Source organism: Branchiostoma floridae, chromosome 8, assembly GCF_000003815.2.
Source record: "Branchiostoma floridae strain S238N-H82 chromosome 8, Bfl_VNyyK, whole genome shotgun sequence".
NCBI lineage: Eukaryota > Metazoa > Chordata > Leptocardii > Amphioxiformes > Branchiostomatidae > Branchiostoma > Branchiostoma floridae.
This window is the reverse complement of record NC_049986.1, coordinates 13,300,669-13,319,386: the sequence shown is the minus strand read 5'-3', so window position 1 is coordinate 13,319,386 and position 18,718 is coordinate 13,300,669. Positions and strand designations below refer to the sequence as shown.

Here is an 18,718-nt window from a genome sequence, read left to right as displayed (position 1 = left end):
ATTTGTTTCCTGTGTGGTAAATTCTGCATATACATGTATCTTGGAATTCACTCTCCCATGTTGTAAGAGTGGGGCAATTCATTATTCATGCTCATACACTCACTTTTAATATTTACAAACAGAAACATAGTGTCAACTTGGGGCTGGCATATAATGCATATTGAGACTCTCCTGATTGATGATTACTAGTACCCGGTATATGCTGGATAATAAGGTTTGAACCCTGAGAACAGCTTGATACACACATTCTACAATATCTGATACATAGAGTGAAGTTTTAACACTATCTACACCATGAATTTATGAATCACCATATCTGGTGAGCCTGGGGCAAAAAGTCCATCAACACTAGGTACCTGGATTTTTTAAGCCAAACACAGCAGAATCATTTATATACCAGAAATTCACCTGAGGAAAGATGATAGTTGAATATACATGTAGTACAGCAAAGTTTTATACCTTTCTCAATGAGCTTTCTTCTTTGGTTATCCTTAATTGAGTAAAGAATGATGCTATTTCAAGTAGCTGACCTTTTCCAAATAATAAATATTTCTGGTAGATAAATGGCCTTTTGTAGGAGATGAAGAAAGTCCTACATGATGGTTAGTTCTACTTGAAAGTACATACAGAAAAAAATTTTCATTCCCATAAAACATCAAATGGCAATCATATCTGAATTTGACAAGGATGTATCATCAATGAAAGTTACCTTTTCACACACATTCCCCTTCAAGCTTCTAAAACACATTTACTTGACACTAATAGAGTTAAACATTGCCTGTAAAAGATTTTATGCGTGCCCATCTTGCGGATGCTGTCAGTACTGTCCAGCAAGGAGAGATCTATGCAGATCACAAATAGAGTCCAGCTGGCCGGCAAATCTAGCATAGGATAGATGAGATTTTAAGGCCCTAGAAACCACGATTATTTGCCATAGCATTTGGCTGAAAGTATTTCTGTGTACTGAAAGCTGATTGGGGTGTCTAGGGTAGCAATGAGCTCGTCCAATAGGGTCCCGCCCCTTTTGTGATACTAGTAGGTCATCGACCTTACGAAAATGTGCCAACTCTGACGACGGCAGGTTCAGGGTTCTCTTCCTGGTAGTTGTACCCTCCAAACATGGCCGCTCCACGAGTGCCTGCCCCCGATCCCAACCCGGAAATCAAGTACACTCAGGTAAGGTCCAACCACTGTGGCACTGTCTGCCGTTCCTCAGTAACACAGGTGGTATGTAGTAATGTTATCCTACAAATTGAACAATGCAAGTGTTGTTCTGTATGGTTACAAACTGTCACGTCGTGAGGAGGGGCGGCGTTTGTAGCGTGTATAAAACAAGAGTTGCCAACAAAACATGAAAAGAGATATTGTTCGCATCACATAACTTAATGTTATATTTTTCCTGATCTCTGCTCTGAGCTTCGGAAGGAATGTAACATTTACCCATAAGTATACATACATGTAAATGTACCTCGGACACTGGTGGCTTGCGAAAGCTCCTATGTCAATATATAGTCTGCTTATCATCATAGAAGTAACATTTTATCGTACAGACACTTGCCCCCTTTTTGTGACAACTTTAAACTGCAGCCGGGTGTACCCTGAGCAAAGCAATGAACCATCGGAGGACCAAAGAGGAACATGGCGAAAGGTTAAGGTTAAAAGGTTAACGTTCTATCGGCCGGCGACCTTCTTTTGTGTAGGCATCTTTCATAGTATGATCATCATGTGTAGGTCTTAAGTTACTTGGCGACTTAGAATGTGAAAGATTCTAACACTACAAAGTGATTATCGCTAGTATCACTTACTACATGAATATGCCTTTGGCTTAATAGATAAGTATATATTTGTGTAAAGTAACACTATAGAGGATTTTTAAAATAGAACATATTGAAGAACAGCCAAAGAAGGTATTTCACCACGCGTGTGGTGGTACAACCTGTGCATAAGCACGTCGACTACCTAACATTACCTACCCATTGAAGAAAAGCTTTTTTTGACCTAATTTCTTAGTAACGAATGTGTCAACGGTCAGACTACCAACAAATGTGAGCAGCGCAGAAGGCGTCACTGAAGCAACTTTGGGTCACGCGTCAAATGTTGAAATTTGTTTCCTATCTCTACAGATTTTCATCAATAACGAGTTTGTGAACTCTGTGAGCGGGAAGACGTTTCCTACCATCAACCCGGCCACGGGGGAGAAGATCTGTGATGTTCAGGAGGCGGAGAAGGTATGGAAGACTATTAAAGTGCCTTTCAAAAATTTCTTTTTGTGTGTGGGCATACATTTTCCGGATTACACAGTGATAGAATACGAAATGTTGGTGGTCAATAATGAATACATAGGGTAGGCGATAAGACTTAATTTAAAGTTGATAAAGTCGTTTGAGATAATAAGAGAACAATAAGAGACATTTTTGTTAGCCCGAAATGAAAAATACACTATATACAAAAGGAGTTGGACCCATTATTTTCAAGGCATTCTAATTCATATTCATCAGGTCACTTCCACTATTCTGTCAATTCCGGATCTTATAAATCCATGAATCATTTTTTAAAAAAAACCTTTGTACCTAAATGGATGTACAACCTCTTTTGAGACCGGCTAGTTATTAATGAGTGATGGTTGACAATCGGTCCTCTCCTTTCAGGCAGACGTTGACAAGGCTGTGGCGGCCGCGCGGGCAGCGTTTCAACTGGGGTCTCCCTGGCGGAACATGGATGCATCGCAGCGTGGGAGGCTCCTCTTGAAGCTGGCGGGGTTGATACAGAGGGATGCTGCGTACCTAGCCGTAAGTTTGGAATTTCGGACATAGAAACTATAGCTTGCTCCCTTGCCTTGGGAGGGTAGCTAATGTTATACGCGATTATCATGGGTGAATACACAATGTAGTCCACTTATGTAAAGTCTGAAAAGACGACTACGTTACAAGTAAGGCTACATTTCTTGGACATCCACAGAGCCTAGAGACACTTGACAACGGCAAACCGTACGTCCACTCGTACTTTGCAGACGTGATGTCCCCCATCCAGAACCTGACGTACTTTGCCGGCTGGTGTGACAAGATCACCGGCAAGACCATCCCTGTTGGTGAGATGTGTAAAGTATGGCCAGTTACAATTAGCATCTACCGATAAGCAAAAGCAATAATAATTTTGTATTACTTGTTTAGTTATGATAACTCATTGTTGTCGTTTCGGTTGTATATCATGCACTCCAATATGTCTTTAAAAATTAGAAACAAAGGTGATGTCATTGTGGAACTTGCTGCTGAGTGATACAACTTTAACATTTTTTTCAAAGTGTATGACGTGACTGTATGCTTTGGTCAGTTTGTGCCATTTCCCTTTTCAGACGGCCCGTATTTTACCTACACCCGCATGGAGCCTATCGGAGTCTGTGGAGGAATCATTCCTGTAAGTAGTTAACTATGGTTAGCTCCCATTGTTAGGGCTAAACTTCAATTATAGTGTGCCATTGCCCTGCAACTACATGTGTGCCACTTTCACAACTCGTATAAGTTGTTACAAAAATGTTTACTTTTATTCATCTATCTATAGTACGACATACCTTGGAGATTATGGTACTATATATACATGTATATATATCTTAAATCGGTTCGATTGACTAAGATGGCCATACCCATCTTTCCCCAGTGGAACTTCCCCATCAACATGTTCATATGGAAGGTGGCACCCGCCCTGGCTGCCGGCAACACCGTGGTGATCAAGCCAGCCGAACAGACGCCTCTCACCGCTCTATACCTGGCGTCACTCATAAAGGAGGTAGAGCATTTATGAAGGAAACAACGACAAATAATACTAAACCCTTTAACAACGCTTTATGGTGACATGAAATCCGGCGCCTTGAACGGAAAGTACTGCGTATCATTGTCAGTTTGTTTAGAACAATTGCTATTGTGTTACCCTTCAAAGAACTTAAGTAGAATGAGACTCCACTCTTCGTGCTGCGTTTGTAAAGGCTTCCTCTAGCATAACAATTCATTAATTGCCGTCACAAACGAAGGAATATCTGAAACCTAGCTGATTGTGATGTTCTCCCCTGTCTCCAGGCGGGTTTCCCCCCGGGTGTAGTGAACGTGCTGCCCGGGTACGGTCCCACCTGCGGCGCGCACATCGTGGAGCACATGGACGTGGACAAGATCGCCTTCACGGGGTCTACAGAGGTCTTATCACTTCTATTTATCTTTACAAGTATTATTACTTAACTTCAAAGGAATAAAGTGTTGCTTTTGGTTTGCCTGTCTCTGTGTTTCTATGATTCATAATGCACACAATTCCGAACGTATGAATGATAAAATCCACGTACTGTACCAGTGTAGGGTGGACTATGTTTATGCCCCATCCCTATCAAGACTTAGAGGACGAATACAGCTGGTGATGATAATGATACCTATATCTGAACCTCCTGCAGGTCGGTAAAATCATCCAGGTAGCGGCTGGTAAGAGCAACGTGAAGCGGGTTTCCCTGGAGCTGGGCGGCAAGAGTCCGCTCATTGTCTTCGCTGATGCCGACCGTGAGTACTACAAAATCTTACTTCATGGCTTCTTTGATATCGCCAGTAACTCTGATTTTAGTTTTTGTCGTCATGGGTCTTCTTTGGTGCCCAGAAGTCGATATCGTTCACCGTCAAGGTTCAGAGATTGTATACATTGAGAAATGTGAACACTTATTTTGTTTGATGTTCCCCTAGTGGACACAGCAGTTGAGGAGGCCCACCGCTCGGCGTTCTTTAACCAGGGCCAGGTGTGCTGCGCCGGGACCCGCACGTTTGTGCAGGAGGGCGTCTATGACGACTTCGTCAAACGGAGCGTCGAGCGAGCCATGCAGAGAACCGTCGGCGACCCGTTTGACATGAGAAATGAACACGGACCGCAGGTACATGTATCTGTCACACGCTCGCAGGAGTCACTCTGTAAAATAGCATTATGTATCCATGGTTTGATATAAATCTAGTATATGAATTCATTAACTACACAACCCGAGACAGCAGTCAACAGAGTGAATTAGTAGTCTATATTAACAATGGATAAATTTCTATTTTTGATGAGCTTAGATAAACCCTGTATAACAAACAATATCTGTTCCTATGTACAAAGAAGCGAGAAGATGTTGACGTATAGTTAACTTGTATATTGTTGTTTCTACTTTCCTGTATATGTCTGTTACGTCATACCATCAACGACATGTACCTAGCCCGTCGAGGCATGAATGTACAATACTGTCTTTCATTCACTTGAATTTCTTTTTTTACACAGGTTGATAAAGACATGTTTGACAAGGTCATTCGACTTATCGAGAGTGGAAAGAACCAAGGTAAATGTACGCGTTGTTTGAATCAAAGACAGTGATGTGCTACAGTGTGGTGTCGCCATGGTAGACGAGTAAACGCTATGTATGTAGTGTAACTTCAACGCCCTACTCACTCGCCAATATGGCTTCATTACCGTGAATAAGTGATTTACACGTCAGTAAGTATTGTGACCCGTGGAGCATGGATGCTCCTTGCCAAAACTCATCAGCTCAAAAAAAGTTTCTCCGCACAGTTGGAATATGATATTATAACAAGTGTACATCTGTGGACAGGTGCCAATCTGCAGTGTGGTGGCAGTCGTCATGGCGACAAGGGTTTCTTCATCCAGCCCACCGTGTTCTCGGACGTCCAGGACGACATGACCATCGCCAAGGAGGAGGTACAAAAAATACTGCATTACGTTAATATAACCAATGATCTTTGCTGTTCAGACCATTAACCATATTCTAGCGTGCTTTTGAACAGTTCATGAACAGTTTTCTGTGATTTTCCAACAATCCCTTAATCTATTCCACTCAAACGTAGATATTTGGGCCCGTTATGAGCATCTTCAAGTTCAAGGACATGAGCGAGGTGATTGACCGAGCGAACAACACCACCTACGGGCTGTCGGCTTTCGTCTTCACCAAGGACATTGACAAGGCGCTTACCATCGCCAACTCCGTACAGGCTGGGACGGTCAGGTGGGTGCAGATATGTTTTTGTAGGGCGTGTTCACGTGGCATCATCAGTGCTTCCACCGCTATATTGGTGTCTTTATTTGCATTTTATAGATCCTATGATGCTCTCAAATAGCCGCCGTTAGGTTGGGTCGGTCAAGTTGAAGTAGGCATTAGTTTGTATTAAAGGCGCATGCATGTGACGTCATCAGGGCGACCGCCGCCATGTTGGTGTCACTATTTCCATTTTAATGAATCATAGTGTATAGAGATAATTACGCTCTGAAACAGCCACCATTGCATTTTTGGATCTCAGAGACCAGAAGAATATTTCAAACGTATGAAGCATAAATATGCTGTGTCCGCTTCAGCTACGGTTAGCTGAGATACAAATCAAGTACGGACACCAATAATGCGGAGAGTGTTCGTTGCTATGCTTCATTTTTGTGAAACCTCATTCGATTGATAAAATTCAGAATCGATTATGTGAGTGAATACGCATTATAGACATCTAGACTTTGCATTTGAAGATTTGATGTACTGTGCTATGATGATATACATTGTTTTGAATACTGATGACATGTCAGTTTTTCTCTCCTTCCTAGTGTGAACTGTTACAAACCGACAATAACTCAGGCGCCGTTCGGAGGCTTCAAACAGTCCGGACACGGCCGAGAGCTGTAAGTAACCTTCACAATTAAAACCGTCGCCTTCATGTAATATGAAAGGTGACGAACAACACTGTGTACGTTTAGACGACTCCACCATAAATGTCTTTCACTAGTCTGAAAAAAGCAGGCTAAGCTGCTCTTGTGCCAACAGGGCTCCCGGTAGTCCTCGATACCACTAGTCTGTCTACCTTAAACTTTATATCTTGCACTACAGTTCAAATGTTTTACTTTTATATCTATACTTCCGTAGCTATCGGTTCTATCTACTGTTTTGTAATTACGTGCATTTATATGCTTTCCTGTCCCAGGGGCGAGTATGGGGTTCTCGAGTACTGTGAAGTGAAAACGGTGAGTAGTGATAACATAAAACAATCTTTGGTCAAGTTTACGTTTTTTCTTGTTATAATTATGACAATGATTATTAATGATTATGATAAAGTCCTATTGTTCAATTCATAACAACAAAACGTTTTACAAACACAAACTTCTAATATGATTTCTTATCTCTAAAATACCGGCAATGACACGTTGTTTCCCACCAAGTTGTGAACAATTTTTCATTAATGAAGACAGTTTTTAAATGTTGAGAGTTATTGTGTGTTTCCCCCACAGGTAACCGTCAAGTTGTCCCACAAGATGTGAACATATGGCAGGCTCTGCAGATCGGACCACCCCCATACACATCCTTGCTTCACCCCGTGTGTCGTCCATAATCACACAGTGTAAACTACATAATAATCAACATTTGGGCCTGCGTTATGGGACTCCCGTCTGGAATACAACATTACGACTTCTCAGTAGAAAACTTCTCACTTCTCATTGCTTAAAGAATAAATCAATAGAGCTCACATTGTCACATTTCCTCTCTCCATGTTATGGTATTTGGTATCAACACATTGGTCACAATATCTTCTGATTGAAAACATCCACTTTGCTCATTTTCCTTATGTCTTTACTTTTGTTCATTAGTGCCTCGTGTCCATACAATAGACAGACGGAGCTGAACCGAACTGATTTTTGTTATATATATAATTGGCTCAATACACTTGGTAGCAAGTAGAAGTATACCTTGAAGAAGAAGTACTGTATACCATAATGCACGGCTGTTGACAACTCCCTGTAATTAGTTAAAGCAAGAATAACATCATTACGCTGATGTGTTGCAATGTTACATTGTAGACGATGTTCAACGGCATTAACGTGTCAAGTAGGTTGTCGACGTACCGGAAATTTCGTCACCCTTGATGCTGCAACAGAAATTATGTTCTTGGTATCTTTTGATCTCGACATGCTATGGTGATGATTTTTGGTGGTAGCTGCAGTGACCTTTTTGTAAGAATATCTCAAGGTGGATAACTAAACAAAGAAACAACGTTAACGAATTCCCATGATATTCAGTGTGTAGGTAGTTTAGACAGAGATCTGTATCTATATAGCCGGTATAACCGCCCTTCGGCGTAACACACCAGCTTCGCAGGCAAGCGGCGCGGCAGAAGTACACAATGACATACAAATTCTACAAATTAGGACTTTATTTGGAAAACTGGCAATTTTAGTGTTTTCTACAGTAAGACTTTAATACACAAAATGTATATAATCTATGGAAGATGAAACTTAAACAGATACTGACTATGCAAATGAGAGACTAATTTGCATATTTAAAATTAAGTGATCCATAATTCCTTGGTTGAAAATGATGGGAATTACCCACTTGTGACATGTGTAAATTACTTGAAGGTGTACATCACTATGTATAGATTATGTAAATGTCAAATTCATTTTCATAATTCATGATCAAATGTAAACATGGAATTCCGGAAAATAAAAGGGCTTTTACACATACAATGTGCGTATTTTTGCTTTAGAATACTATCATGAATAAAATAGATTATGCTAATTACAGCTTTATTTGATTGATTAATGAGACAAGATGAAACTATAAATCCACAAAGGCTCAAATATTTCATGGAGGTATGAGGTCTTCGAACTCTTCTTGTCTCCTGAGAGCCAATGGCATTGCCTAGTGGTGATGTAATAAAAGAAAGAGGGTCCCGCCTCTTTTGTGTTAGGTCAACGACCGCCAGGGCAAAGATATATGTCTAGACCAACACTGAACGAAGTCCATTTTCCTTGTGACTGCACTCTTCAGAGTTTCCAAACATGGACGACTTCCAGATGCCCACCCCTGATCCCAACCCAGAAATCAAGTACACTCAGGTAAGGATTAACCATTGTCCACTTGATCTTCAGTTGTAGTATCCTACAAGGTGAGCGGAGGTCTGTAACATGGCGTTGGATTGCAATGTAAGATTAGGTAGCGAAAAGTAGCGACACTTACAATGTGTAAACATATTAAGGGTTCCCGAAAAGACTGCAAAGTCATGCGGCTTGTGTCACTGGACATATCACAAACTCGCATGACCTATGCTGGCTTATCACGGCGTTGGGTTTTAGAAAGAATCATTACCTCCGACTTCAAACAGGCATGGTGCTAGTGGTTAATCATATTTATTGCTTTATTGCTTGCATGTCTATTTACCTACCTACCTATCTAGTCCCATGACGTAAAACTAAAGGACGTTGTGGATAAGGTTTTTTTTTAACAGCACCATATAACAAACGTATTCTAGCAGTGCCACATAACAAAATGCAATTAATTGCTTGCGTCACTGGACATATGACAAAACTTGCTCGGCCGTTGTTGGCTTAGAGATATTCCAGATCACGGCGTTGAGTTTTAAAACGTTTTACCTCCGACTTCAGACACGGTGGTAGTGGTGAACAACATTAATTGCTTGCATGTCTACCGACCTACCTAGTTCCCTGACCTACAGGACGTAGGAAGACAGGATTTTTGTACGACGGCATGGTGCTATTGGCTAACAATATCAATGACTTGCATGTCTATTTACCTACCTACCTAGTCTCCTGACCTACAGGACGTTGGGGGACGTTGGGGTTTTTCGAAAGATCTAATGGCATAGTCCCTGATACGATGCTATTGGCTAACAATATCAATGACTTCCATGTCCATTTACTTACCTACCTGCCTAGTCTCCTGACCTACAGGACGTTGTGGGACGTTGGGGGTTTTCGAAACATTTATTGCCATAGACCCTGATACGATGCCATTGGTTATCAATATTAAATGCTTGCATGTCTATTTACCTACCTACCAAGTCTCCTGAACTACAGGACGCCGGGGGGCAGGGTTTTCGTGACATTGAATCGCAGAGACACTGAATCAACTATCGCCTTTTTTTGTATTAATGAACACATAACAATAACAAGGACAATGTGGCACTGCACACAAGTTGTAAAAACTTATTTCGACAGCGACACATAACAGAATTCAGCTTTTTTAAATTTTTCATTCAACAGGTGCATATATGATGTCCTTGCTAAAACTGCCTTAACAATTTGCAACATTATTGGAAAAGTTTTGTTTATCCATGAATAAAAGTCGTTGATTCTCTAGATCTTGTCACGACAGATGGTACATTTTTGCGAAATGCTTCAGCGACATGAAGACGTCACTAAAGGCAACTTTGGGTCACGTGTCAACAGTTGAAATTGTTTCCTGTCTCAACAGATTTTCATCAATAACGAGTTTGTGAACTCTGTGAGCGGGAAGACGTTTCCTACCATCAACCCGGCCACAAGGGAGAAGATCTGTGATGTACAGGAGGCAGAGAAGGTATGGATGTCATTTTAAGTGCATTTTTAGTGGCATCGTGTGGCGCAATCGGTAAGGTGTTTGACCCAGACCCCAAGGTAACGGGCTGATTTGTTTCGATGTTGTGCCCGTGGGAAAGGCACTTTACACAACTTTCCTCACTTCACTCAGGTCAGAATGAGTACCTAGCTTCAGATAGGGCCGTCCCTCGGATATGTCATTCATGATGGATAAATCAAAGAAAGTCACTCCGCTTTTGTGAGCCAGTACATCCAAAACCAGGACAAGCATAGGTCATCTTATAGCAATGTGGTCTTTTGTCCTTTCTGCAGTTCCAATGAATCCATAAATTCTTTCTAAAACAAATTTCTGGATCTGGATGGATGCACAACCTTCTTTATGGGGTAATGAACGAGTGACAATTGACAAGTGGTCCTGTATCCTTTCAGGCAGACGTCGACAAGGCTGTGGCGGCCGCGCGGGCAGCGTTTCAACTGGGGTCCCCCTGGCGGAACATGGATGCATCGCAGCGTGGGAGGCTCCTCTTGAAGCTGGCGGGGTTGATGCAGAGGGATGGTTCATACCTAGCCGTAAGTTGCCCTAAACTGTGATGTTGCTATCAATGCATTATGGGTAAATATACAATACAGTACAAGTGTAAAGACACTCGATTTTCACGTTGTATTGACCCACATCCAGACCGGAAGTGTGACATCAGCAATGGGTCAAAGGTGCTTGGAAGTCGGTATCGGCCCCTGTCCCCGTTGTGGGAAGGTTGATGCGCTCTGATGTAGATGGCCTCTTTCACTCTCCTGAGAAAGTAATCCTCTTCGGAATCCAGTATCTTCACCTTGTCAAAATCCAGTCATGTCATTTCTCAATTGCAGAGCCTGGAGACGCTTGACAACGGCAAGCCGTTCGTCCACTCGTACTTTGCAGACGTGCTGGGCCCCATCAAGGACCTGACGTACTTTGCCGGCTGGTGTGACAAGATCACGGGCAAGACCATCCCTGTTGGTGAGATATGTCCAATACAGTAAACAGCGGTCTACAATCTGTAGCAAGTACTAGTGACGGGTTATGGTAGGACGGCTGCCGGCTGTACTTGTCGTTTCGGTGGCACCCACATTTCAACCTGTCTTTATGATATAGGTGACGTGGAACTTGCTAAATTGCGCGATGTGACGCTTACTCTAAATGCATCATACGGTTTAAGTTGTACCTTTTCTTCTAATATTCCAGACGGCCCGTATTTTACCTACACCCGCCTTGAGCCCATCGGTGTCTGTGGAGGAATCATTCCTGTAAGTAGATGTTTGTATCATGAGAAAATGGTGGAAAGGGCTAATTGTCGAAGAACATTTGCTTAGAAGTAAGAACTTTGCTGCTACAATGTAACTACTACTTTCAAAACTCATATACTTTGACAGTTTTGTTTTATAAGCAGGCCACAAAAACAGAAATATTTACTTTCATTAAATATAGTGCGATATGCCTGGAAGATTGTGGTATTATATGCCGTTAATAGTTCGATCGACATAGATGGCCATGTCTTTCTTTCCCCAGTGGAACTTCCCCATCAACATGTTCATTTGGAAGTTGGCTACCGCGCTGGCTGCCGGGAACACCGTGGTGATCAAGCCGGCCGAACAGACGCCTCTCACCGCCCTCTACCTGGCATCACTCATCAAGGAGGTTGGACCTTTATCAATTATTGATACGCGTATTTTGCCGTATACGATGGAAGCAATTGGAAAATACTGCAAATCCTTTACAACGCTTGATCGCAACATGAAATACTGAAATGAAACTTTATTGCAAATTCTTGCCCGTGGGCTAACATGAAAGGGTACAATCGGTGTTTATTGCACGTGTCTACTCTAGTTTACAAGTTAACCCTAGATTCTGGGTAATTGGGTTTGACGGAATATTAAATGGAGTATACTAAGCTTGTTGAAATATTCATCATCTGTTTCTTCAGTACAATACTGATTAGATGCTTCTGAAATCTTGCAGGAAGTAAACTACCGCAGCCTCACTTTCATTCTACATGGTATGAAGTGAAACATCAAACGAAATGCAAAAACGTTTCTGATGTAATAATTCATTTCAACAATATAACAACGAAGAGCATATTTTGACAGCCCTCCTGAAACCTAGCTGTTTTTCTCCCCTGTCCCAGGCGGGTTTCCCCCCGGGTGTAGTGAACGTGCTGCCCGGGTACGGTCCCACCTGCGGCGCGCACATCGTGGAGCACATGGACGTGGACAAGATCGCCTTCACGGGGTCTACAGAGGTCTCACCATTCTCCTTACATTTAACCATGTCACTTATCTGAGATCCGTCTGCATCAATGTACTCGAACTACTGTACAGTTATTGAATTAGCTGGTTATTGAAATATTAGACTTTGTCAGGTTAACAACATACACAATGTTATCTGTATGTACATGTATAGTTGTGTATCTATACATTGCCATTGAACTGGATAGTTTTTTTTACAGATACTGGCACCGCGCGCGCCACCGAAAATAATTTTGATAATGGACGTCTACACATAAACTATATATAGCATCCTAGCTCCTGGGCACAAACTCAATTGTATTTTGAGGGTGAGATTGAAGAAACTTTTCTGTATCATTACAAATCAAAACCAAGCTTCTTATTTTCCCTATGCCTCTTTGTGTCTATAATGATAAATTCTAAACGTTCTGTGTTTGCAGGTCGGGAAGATCATCCAGGCAGCGGCCGGTAAGAGTAACTTGAAGCGGGTTTCCCTGGAGCTGGGCGGGAAGAGTCCGCTCATTGTGTTCTCTGATGCTGACCGTGAGTCTTGGTTTGTCTTCAATGAGAAATCATTACCGCACGATTAAACACTGCAATGATAAGTCATTACTCGAACCGTTAATTACTACGGTTTGCATTTCGCTAAATACGTCGGGAAAATCGTTGTGAAACATCCTTCCTCGTGCGATTGCGTAATTGCTTTCCTGATATGGTACAACCATAAACTTTTCAAGTCAAAGGTAAACATTTGACATCAAAACTCAATACAGAACCCCAAAACATTTGAGCGGCTCTTACAGCCTTATTTTACGGTGAATATGGGGTCTTAATCGGTGCCCGGTAGCCGAGATCACGGTTCGCCGTACAGGTTCAAAGACTGTTTTCTGTATCAAACCTGGAGAAATGTTAACATGTCACTGGTTATTTCGTTTGATACTCCTATAGTGGACACCGCAGTTGAGGAGGCCCACACGTCGGCATTCTTTAACCAGGGCCAGGTGTGCATCGCCGGGACCCGCACGTTTGTGCAGGAGAGCGTGTACGACGACTTCGTCAAGCGCAGCGTCGAGCGCGTCAAGAAGAGAACAGTCGGCAACCCGTTCGATATGACAACTCAGCACGGACCACAGGTAGCTGTCACACACTAGCAACTGTCACTCTTGACTCGAAATTTCGTGTGGTGTGTAGCACGTGCACTCATTCTCTGTTGAATACATAACCAGCATTATGAGTACAGTTGACACTATTCACTTGAATTCCTCCACACAGGTTGACAAAGACATGTTTGACAAGGTTATGCGGCTTATCGAGAGTGGAAAGCAGCAAGGTGAATGTATCTAACGTTATATGTATTGTTCGAATCAAAGATGGTGGTATACGAGTGTCGTGTGACTGTGATAGGCGAGTACACGTTTGATACTGTGTACTTCAAGGCCCCATCCATTCGCCAAGATGGCCTCACTCGTTTGTAAATCAGTAATCTAGACGTCAGTATTGTAACTGTTGGATCAAGGATGTTCCCTGCCATTAGACATCGGAGGATTCTCTGTACAGTGAATTGAGAGAAAATTACAGAAACGTAGTCTTACATTATATCTCCTGTCACCCCATGACCAATGTGTCTTTTTCCGTGGACAGGCGCCAATCTGCAATATGGCGGCAGTCGTCATGGCGACAAGGGTTTCTTCATCCAGCCCACCGTGTTCTCTGAGGTTCAGGACGACATGACCATCGCAAAGGAGGAGGTACAAAAATACTGCATTACGTCAATATAATAACCAATGATCTTTGCTGTTCAGACACTTCACCATATTCTGGCGTGCCTTTAAACAGTGCAGTTATAAATTTTCGTTATTAACTATCACTTCATCTATTCCACCTATGCTTAGATATTTGGACCCGTCATGAGCATATTCAAGTTCAAGGACATCAGCGAGGTGATTGACCGAGCGAACAACACCACCTACGGGCTGGCGGCTTACGTCTTCACCAAGGACATTGACAAGGCGCTGACTATCGCCAACTCCGTACAGGCTGGGGCGGTCAGGTGGGCCATATTCACGTGACGTCATCAGGGCGACCACCGCCATGTTGGGGTCACTATTTGCATTTCAATGAATCATAATTCATAGATCTTAGGACGCCCCAAGATAGCCAGCAAAGATCGGGAAATATTGCAAAGGTTTAGAATAAGGCACGCAGGTTCTGTGTATCCTTCAGGGGTGTTTTTTTGGAATGCAAATTAAATACTAGTATGACATAATTTTCATGAAGCCTTGATATGCGTATATATAAAAAAATAAATCCATACTAGTATACTAGTATTACACTTTGTTTTAAAGAGTTGACATACCATGTAATGATGATGTGATAGGTAACTTTTACACTTTTAAGACTGATGACGTAAACGTTTTTTGTCTCTCTTTTCCAGCGTGAATTGTTTCAACCCAATATCAATCCAGGCCCCGTTCGGAGGCTTCAAACAGTCCGGAAACGGCAGAGAGCTGTAAGTTAATTTTTCAATTAAAAACGTTGTTCTTGGGCAATACGAAGTTTACTGTGTACCACTGTACGTGCTCGGACGACTCTAGAAGTGTTTGATTAGTCTGAAAAAGAAAGCACAAGAAGCTATTAAAGCAACCAATGTCTCAAGAAAATGGAATGAGGTAGTCCTCTGTGCACCTTGTCTTTCTACTACCCAACACTTCGTGTTTTGCCCTTGTGATGAAGTGATTTATCTTCATGTTGATGTTTCTCTAGCATTCACTTAATTGATGCAATTTTGCTGTTTTATGATAACGTGCATTTACATACTATCCTGTCCCAGGGGCGAATATGGGGTTCACGAGTACTGTGAAGTGAAAACGGTGAGTAGTGGTAGAAACAGACGGGCCTTAGCCAAGTGTACGTTACTGTACGTATTTATTTGTAATAATTATTACTATTCTGAGTCAAAATTTCTTCAAATTATAGGTCATTTCGGTCATTGTTCAAATGTTGCCAACAAGAAACAGGCGTCGTTGTGAAAACACAGCAAGCAAAAGTGCTTGCCATTTTCATTTCTAGAAATACTAGCAATAAGATAATTTCCACCGACTTTAATAAAAAAATATTCATTAGCGAGCACAGATGTTATTATGTATTATTCCCTCACAGGTAACCGTCAAGTTGTCCCACAAGATGTGAACATATGGCAGGATCAGGCTCTGCAGATCGGACCACCCCCATACACACCCTTGCGTCAGCCCGTGTGTCGTCCTTAATCACACAGTTACCACATCATAACCAACATTTGGCCCTGCGTTATGGGACTCCCGTCCATGGTCCAGGAATACAACGTTACGACTTCTCAATAGAAATAAAGTGCTTTCCCTATCGAAGATAACGTTCCTGCTTCATTCCGTTATGATGTGTACAATAATTCACTGTTAAAGAATAAATTACTGAAGCTATTGAAACAGATCTCTCGACTGTCACGTTTCCTCGCTTCATATTATGGTATTTGGTATCAACAAATAGATCACAACCGTGCATCATTGACTTCCGGGTCAGGAGCAGTCAGTCAATCTTTATTGCACAACAATTGTAGCGGACACAATGTATGGGAAGGGCAATACATAAATAAGAAAGCTAGGCTAATATGTACTAAATAGCTAATTGAACAATAGTAAAGAGTTCTATATAATTTAAGACTAGGTAGTGTGCTATTCTATCTGAGTGTTTCATTTTACAGTGATGGGCAAGGCTTACATGATAATATACAGGATACAAAGTTAGCATCAATTGCTTGTGTAAGAGATAATGCGTTTTCGTGCATGAAACCACTATTTTGCTCATTTTACTCATCGGCTTCGTGACTTTCGTTCAGTGTCTCGTGTCCGGGCAATAGACCGATGGAACTAAACCAAACTGCCTTTTGTTATAATACTAACTATTGGTTCAATGTACCGGCGCTGGGCTATGAAAGAAGACGTATACCGACGTATACCGTGATACACAGTTATCTTAGTAACGTTAGTTGAACACAAAATCAATGCGTGAGCTAGAGATGAAATATACAAATGTATAACGTTACAGAGTTGTATCGCGGGCACAACAGAATTGATTGGATAAACTGTAGTTTATATGTCTAATTTATGTACAGATATTGACGTGTATTTCGAAAAAAACATATCACATATACTGCCTGGTTCGGACTTCCTACTGCCGTGTCGTATTAAAGTGAAAGGGTGAGATGATCAGATGTAAGCAAACGAATCACAGTGAGGCCACCGGGTGACGTCATTTCCGGTACGGCGACAAGCGAGCAAACGTTAATGTCATCTACCACAGCAACACATCACCGTAATAATGTAATTGGACATCATATCGCGTGCCGCATATCATCTCAGTTCCCAAGACGACGTTTGCAAAACGTTTCATGCAATAATCTGTTCTTTGGGCGCAATGATTATGTTTAATCATCATTTCCGGCGGTGGCCTAAACATACACAGTGTGACCCAGGTAAGTACACATGAGCAGGTACGTGCACGTTTTACATGGGATCACGATTCAGGCAATCTCCTTTACAAGCTCTAAATCTATTGTAAACAGTTGCACTGAGAAGCGCTAATGTTGCACATTGCTAGCAGAAGAGGTGGCATCCTCCAAGGTTCACCACTATCCTAGCCGCTGGTGTGGTAACAGGTGGGTTGGTGGGCTGGGTGCTATACTGCTCACGTAGTCTCAAAGTCCAACCTTCTACAGCTAGCTCAATTTACCTCCGACCTTCCCACTCTATTCTAAGGCTTTGCATGTGATTGGGTAAGAAGTAGTGGTGGTGACCTGAGCTTATATATTGATTTATAAGCTGAAATAGAACAACTGGAAAACTGAGGGACACAAATGACCTGTTTTTAACGTTCAGTAATGGGTAACTAACGGTGTATTTGTTTTCTCACGGCAGATTGATTTTTTCACTGACCCAGTCAATCGTGTTTCTAGACCGTCGAAGATGTGTGTAGTTGTAGTTGGTCATGGGAATCATTAACAACCTTTCATTTGCCCCTGGCTCGAGGTCTTTTTATGCCTCAAAGGTCCCTCTTTGATATGATAGAAAATGGAAAGGGGTAAATTAAGATTTGAGAAGCCACTTCTGTCGATAGTGTGTACACAAATCTCAGTGGTTTACCAGTACATGTATGTGCTCTGTTGGACCTTACATCTGTATGTAAACATCAATTTCTAACTGTCAGGATTGTTGATACTCTTCCACGTTGCTATATCGCACTCACTGGACTTCAAGTATATCACGGAGTCTATATAGCAAGCAGACGAAAGTATGAAGTCTCCGCCTGTGCCGAGTGAGGGTCTGTACCCGGACGGACTGCCGGCAGTGATGGCAGGCTTGTCGTCCGTCCTGCTGGCACCCGGCGTGTGGACCATAGACGTACTCCTGTCGGCCTATATTCTAACTACACCAGAACGGCAGGTATATGTGGTCTTCAAAACTTGTAATGCCTTGTATAACATCACGTTCAGACGTTCGATCTAGGTTGTGTGGATTTAGTGTCGCGTACCGTCATCAAGGCATTTTCCGAATAGATAGCGTTAAATAAAACAGCAGCTTCAAAGAGGCTTGTCATCATGCTTGAATTGGCGACAGGTATGGGTATAAATCTTGACATAAAATAAAATCTGTTCATCTTGGCAGGAGATTATACTAGACATCAGCAATATTTGGTAAACTGACCACAGTGTTGTTGTGATGTCCAATCTCCAGGAGAGGACGGTATGGCATCGCTTGTGGACATGTTTGAAAATTGGGGTTCTCCTCGTGATGTTCCTAGTCTGCACTCCGCTGTCTATAATTGGCGCCATCTTCCGGGTGACATCCGGGCCCTTCAGACGACCGTTTTTGTATCAGACCGCAAGCAGTCCTACAGATAGGCGCACTGCAAACGAGGAAGGTATGCAATAATTTACATAGGATGAATTGTAGAATGACGGGAATTTATAAATACAAACATGCACTGAAGAAGAAGCGAAGAAACAGCCATCTTTTTTGGGGTTAAAAGTCTTTTGCTTTATGGCGTAAAGTAAGGTATGGGGAGG

At 42.1% G+C, this 18,718-nt stretch overlaps 3 protein-coding genes across 4 annotated transcripts in view; all 3 read left to right on the top strand.

Moving 5' to 3' along the window:
- The first annotated feature begins 914 nt into the window (after positions 1 to 914).
- Positions 915 to 8,508, top strand: LOC118420853 (retinal dehydrogenase 1-like). 2 transcript variants are annotated; one of them, XM_035827896.1, is made up of 15 exons: positions 915 to 1,176; positions 2,124 to 2,228; positions 2,649 to 2,789; positions 2,959 to 3,088; positions 3,353 to 3,414; positions 3,655 to 3,783; positions 4,071 to 4,184; positions 4,433 to 4,535; positions 4,713 to 4,897; positions 5,278 to 5,335; positions 5,606 to 5,712; positions 5,859 to 6,016; positions 6,598 to 6,672; positions 6,972 to 7,011; positions 7,276 to 8,508. In XM_035827896.1, exons 1-15 carry the CDS (start codon positions 1,120 to 1,122, stop codon positions 7,303 to 7,305), a joined length of 1,494 nt encoding a protein of 497 aa, XP_035683789.1. In that variant the 5' UTR covers positions 915 to 1,119; the 3' UTR covers positions 7,306 to 8,508. The 2 variants fall into 2 exon arrangements, with proteins under 2 accessions (XP_035683789.1, XP_035683790.1); XM_035827897.1 differs by lacking the exons at positions 915 to 1,176; positions 2,124 to 2,228 and having other exon boundaries at positions 2,669 to 2,789; positions 3,011 to 3,088.
- Positions 8,509 to 8,775: 267 nt separating this feature from the next.
- Positions 8,776 to 16,086, top strand: LOC118420854 (retinal dehydrogenase 2-like). Its single transcript, XM_035827898.1, has 15 exons — positions 8,776 to 8,880; positions 10,256 to 10,360; positions 10,789 to 10,929; positions 11,227 to 11,356; positions 11,582 to 11,643; positions 11,906 to 12,034; positions 12,522 to 12,635; positions 13,062 to 13,164; positions 13,570 to 13,754; positions 13,894 to 13,951; positions 14,263 to 14,369; positions 14,514 to 14,671; positions 15,056 to 15,130; positions 15,452 to 15,491; positions 15,781 to 16,086. Exons 1-15 carry the CDS (start codon positions 8,824 to 8,826, stop codon positions 15,808 to 15,810), a joined length of 1,494 nt encoding a protein of 497 aa, XP_035683791.1. The 5' UTR covers positions 8,776 to 8,823; the 3' UTR covers positions 15,811 to 16,086.
- Positions 16,087 to 18,389: 2,303 nt separating this feature from the next.
- Positions 18,390 to 18,718, top strand: part of LOC118421307 (sphingomyelin phosphodiesterase 5-like) — a 3,901-nt gene continuing 3,572 nt past the window's right edge. Inside the window, exon 1 of the mRNA XM_035828541.1 lies at positions 18,390 to 18,573. The gene's annotated coding sequence lies outside the window, so the exon portion shown is untranslated. The remainder of the gene's footprint in view (positions 18,574 to 18,718) is intronic.

Bases quoted from the DNA above. Each gene is read 5' to 3' on its own strand.
- LOC118420854 (XM_035827898.1), top strand. From the start codon at position 8,824: ATGGACGACTTCCAGATGCCCACCCCTGATCCCAACCCAGAAATCAAG. The intron at 13,755-13,893 runs GTAGCTGTCACA...TCCTCCACACAG, and splicing joins CAACTCAGCACGGACCACAG to GTTGACAAAGACATGTTTGA. The intron at 14,672-15,055 runs GTGGGCCATATT...TCTCTTTTCCAG, and splicing joins GTACAGGCTGGGGCGGTCAG to CGTGAATTGTTTCAACCCAA.
- LOC118420853 (XM_035827896.1), top strand. From the start codon at position 1,120: ATGGCCGCTCCACGAGTGCCTGCCCCCGATCCCAACCCGGAAATCAAG. The intron at 3,784-4,070 runs GTAGAGCATTTA...CCCTGTCTCCAG, and splicing joins TGGCGTCACTCATAAAGGAG to GCGGGTTTCCCCCCGGGTGT. The intron at 5,336-5,605 runs GTAAATGTACGC...ATCTGTGGACAG, and splicing joins CGAGAGTGGAAAGAACCAAG to GTGCCAATCTGCAGTGTGGT.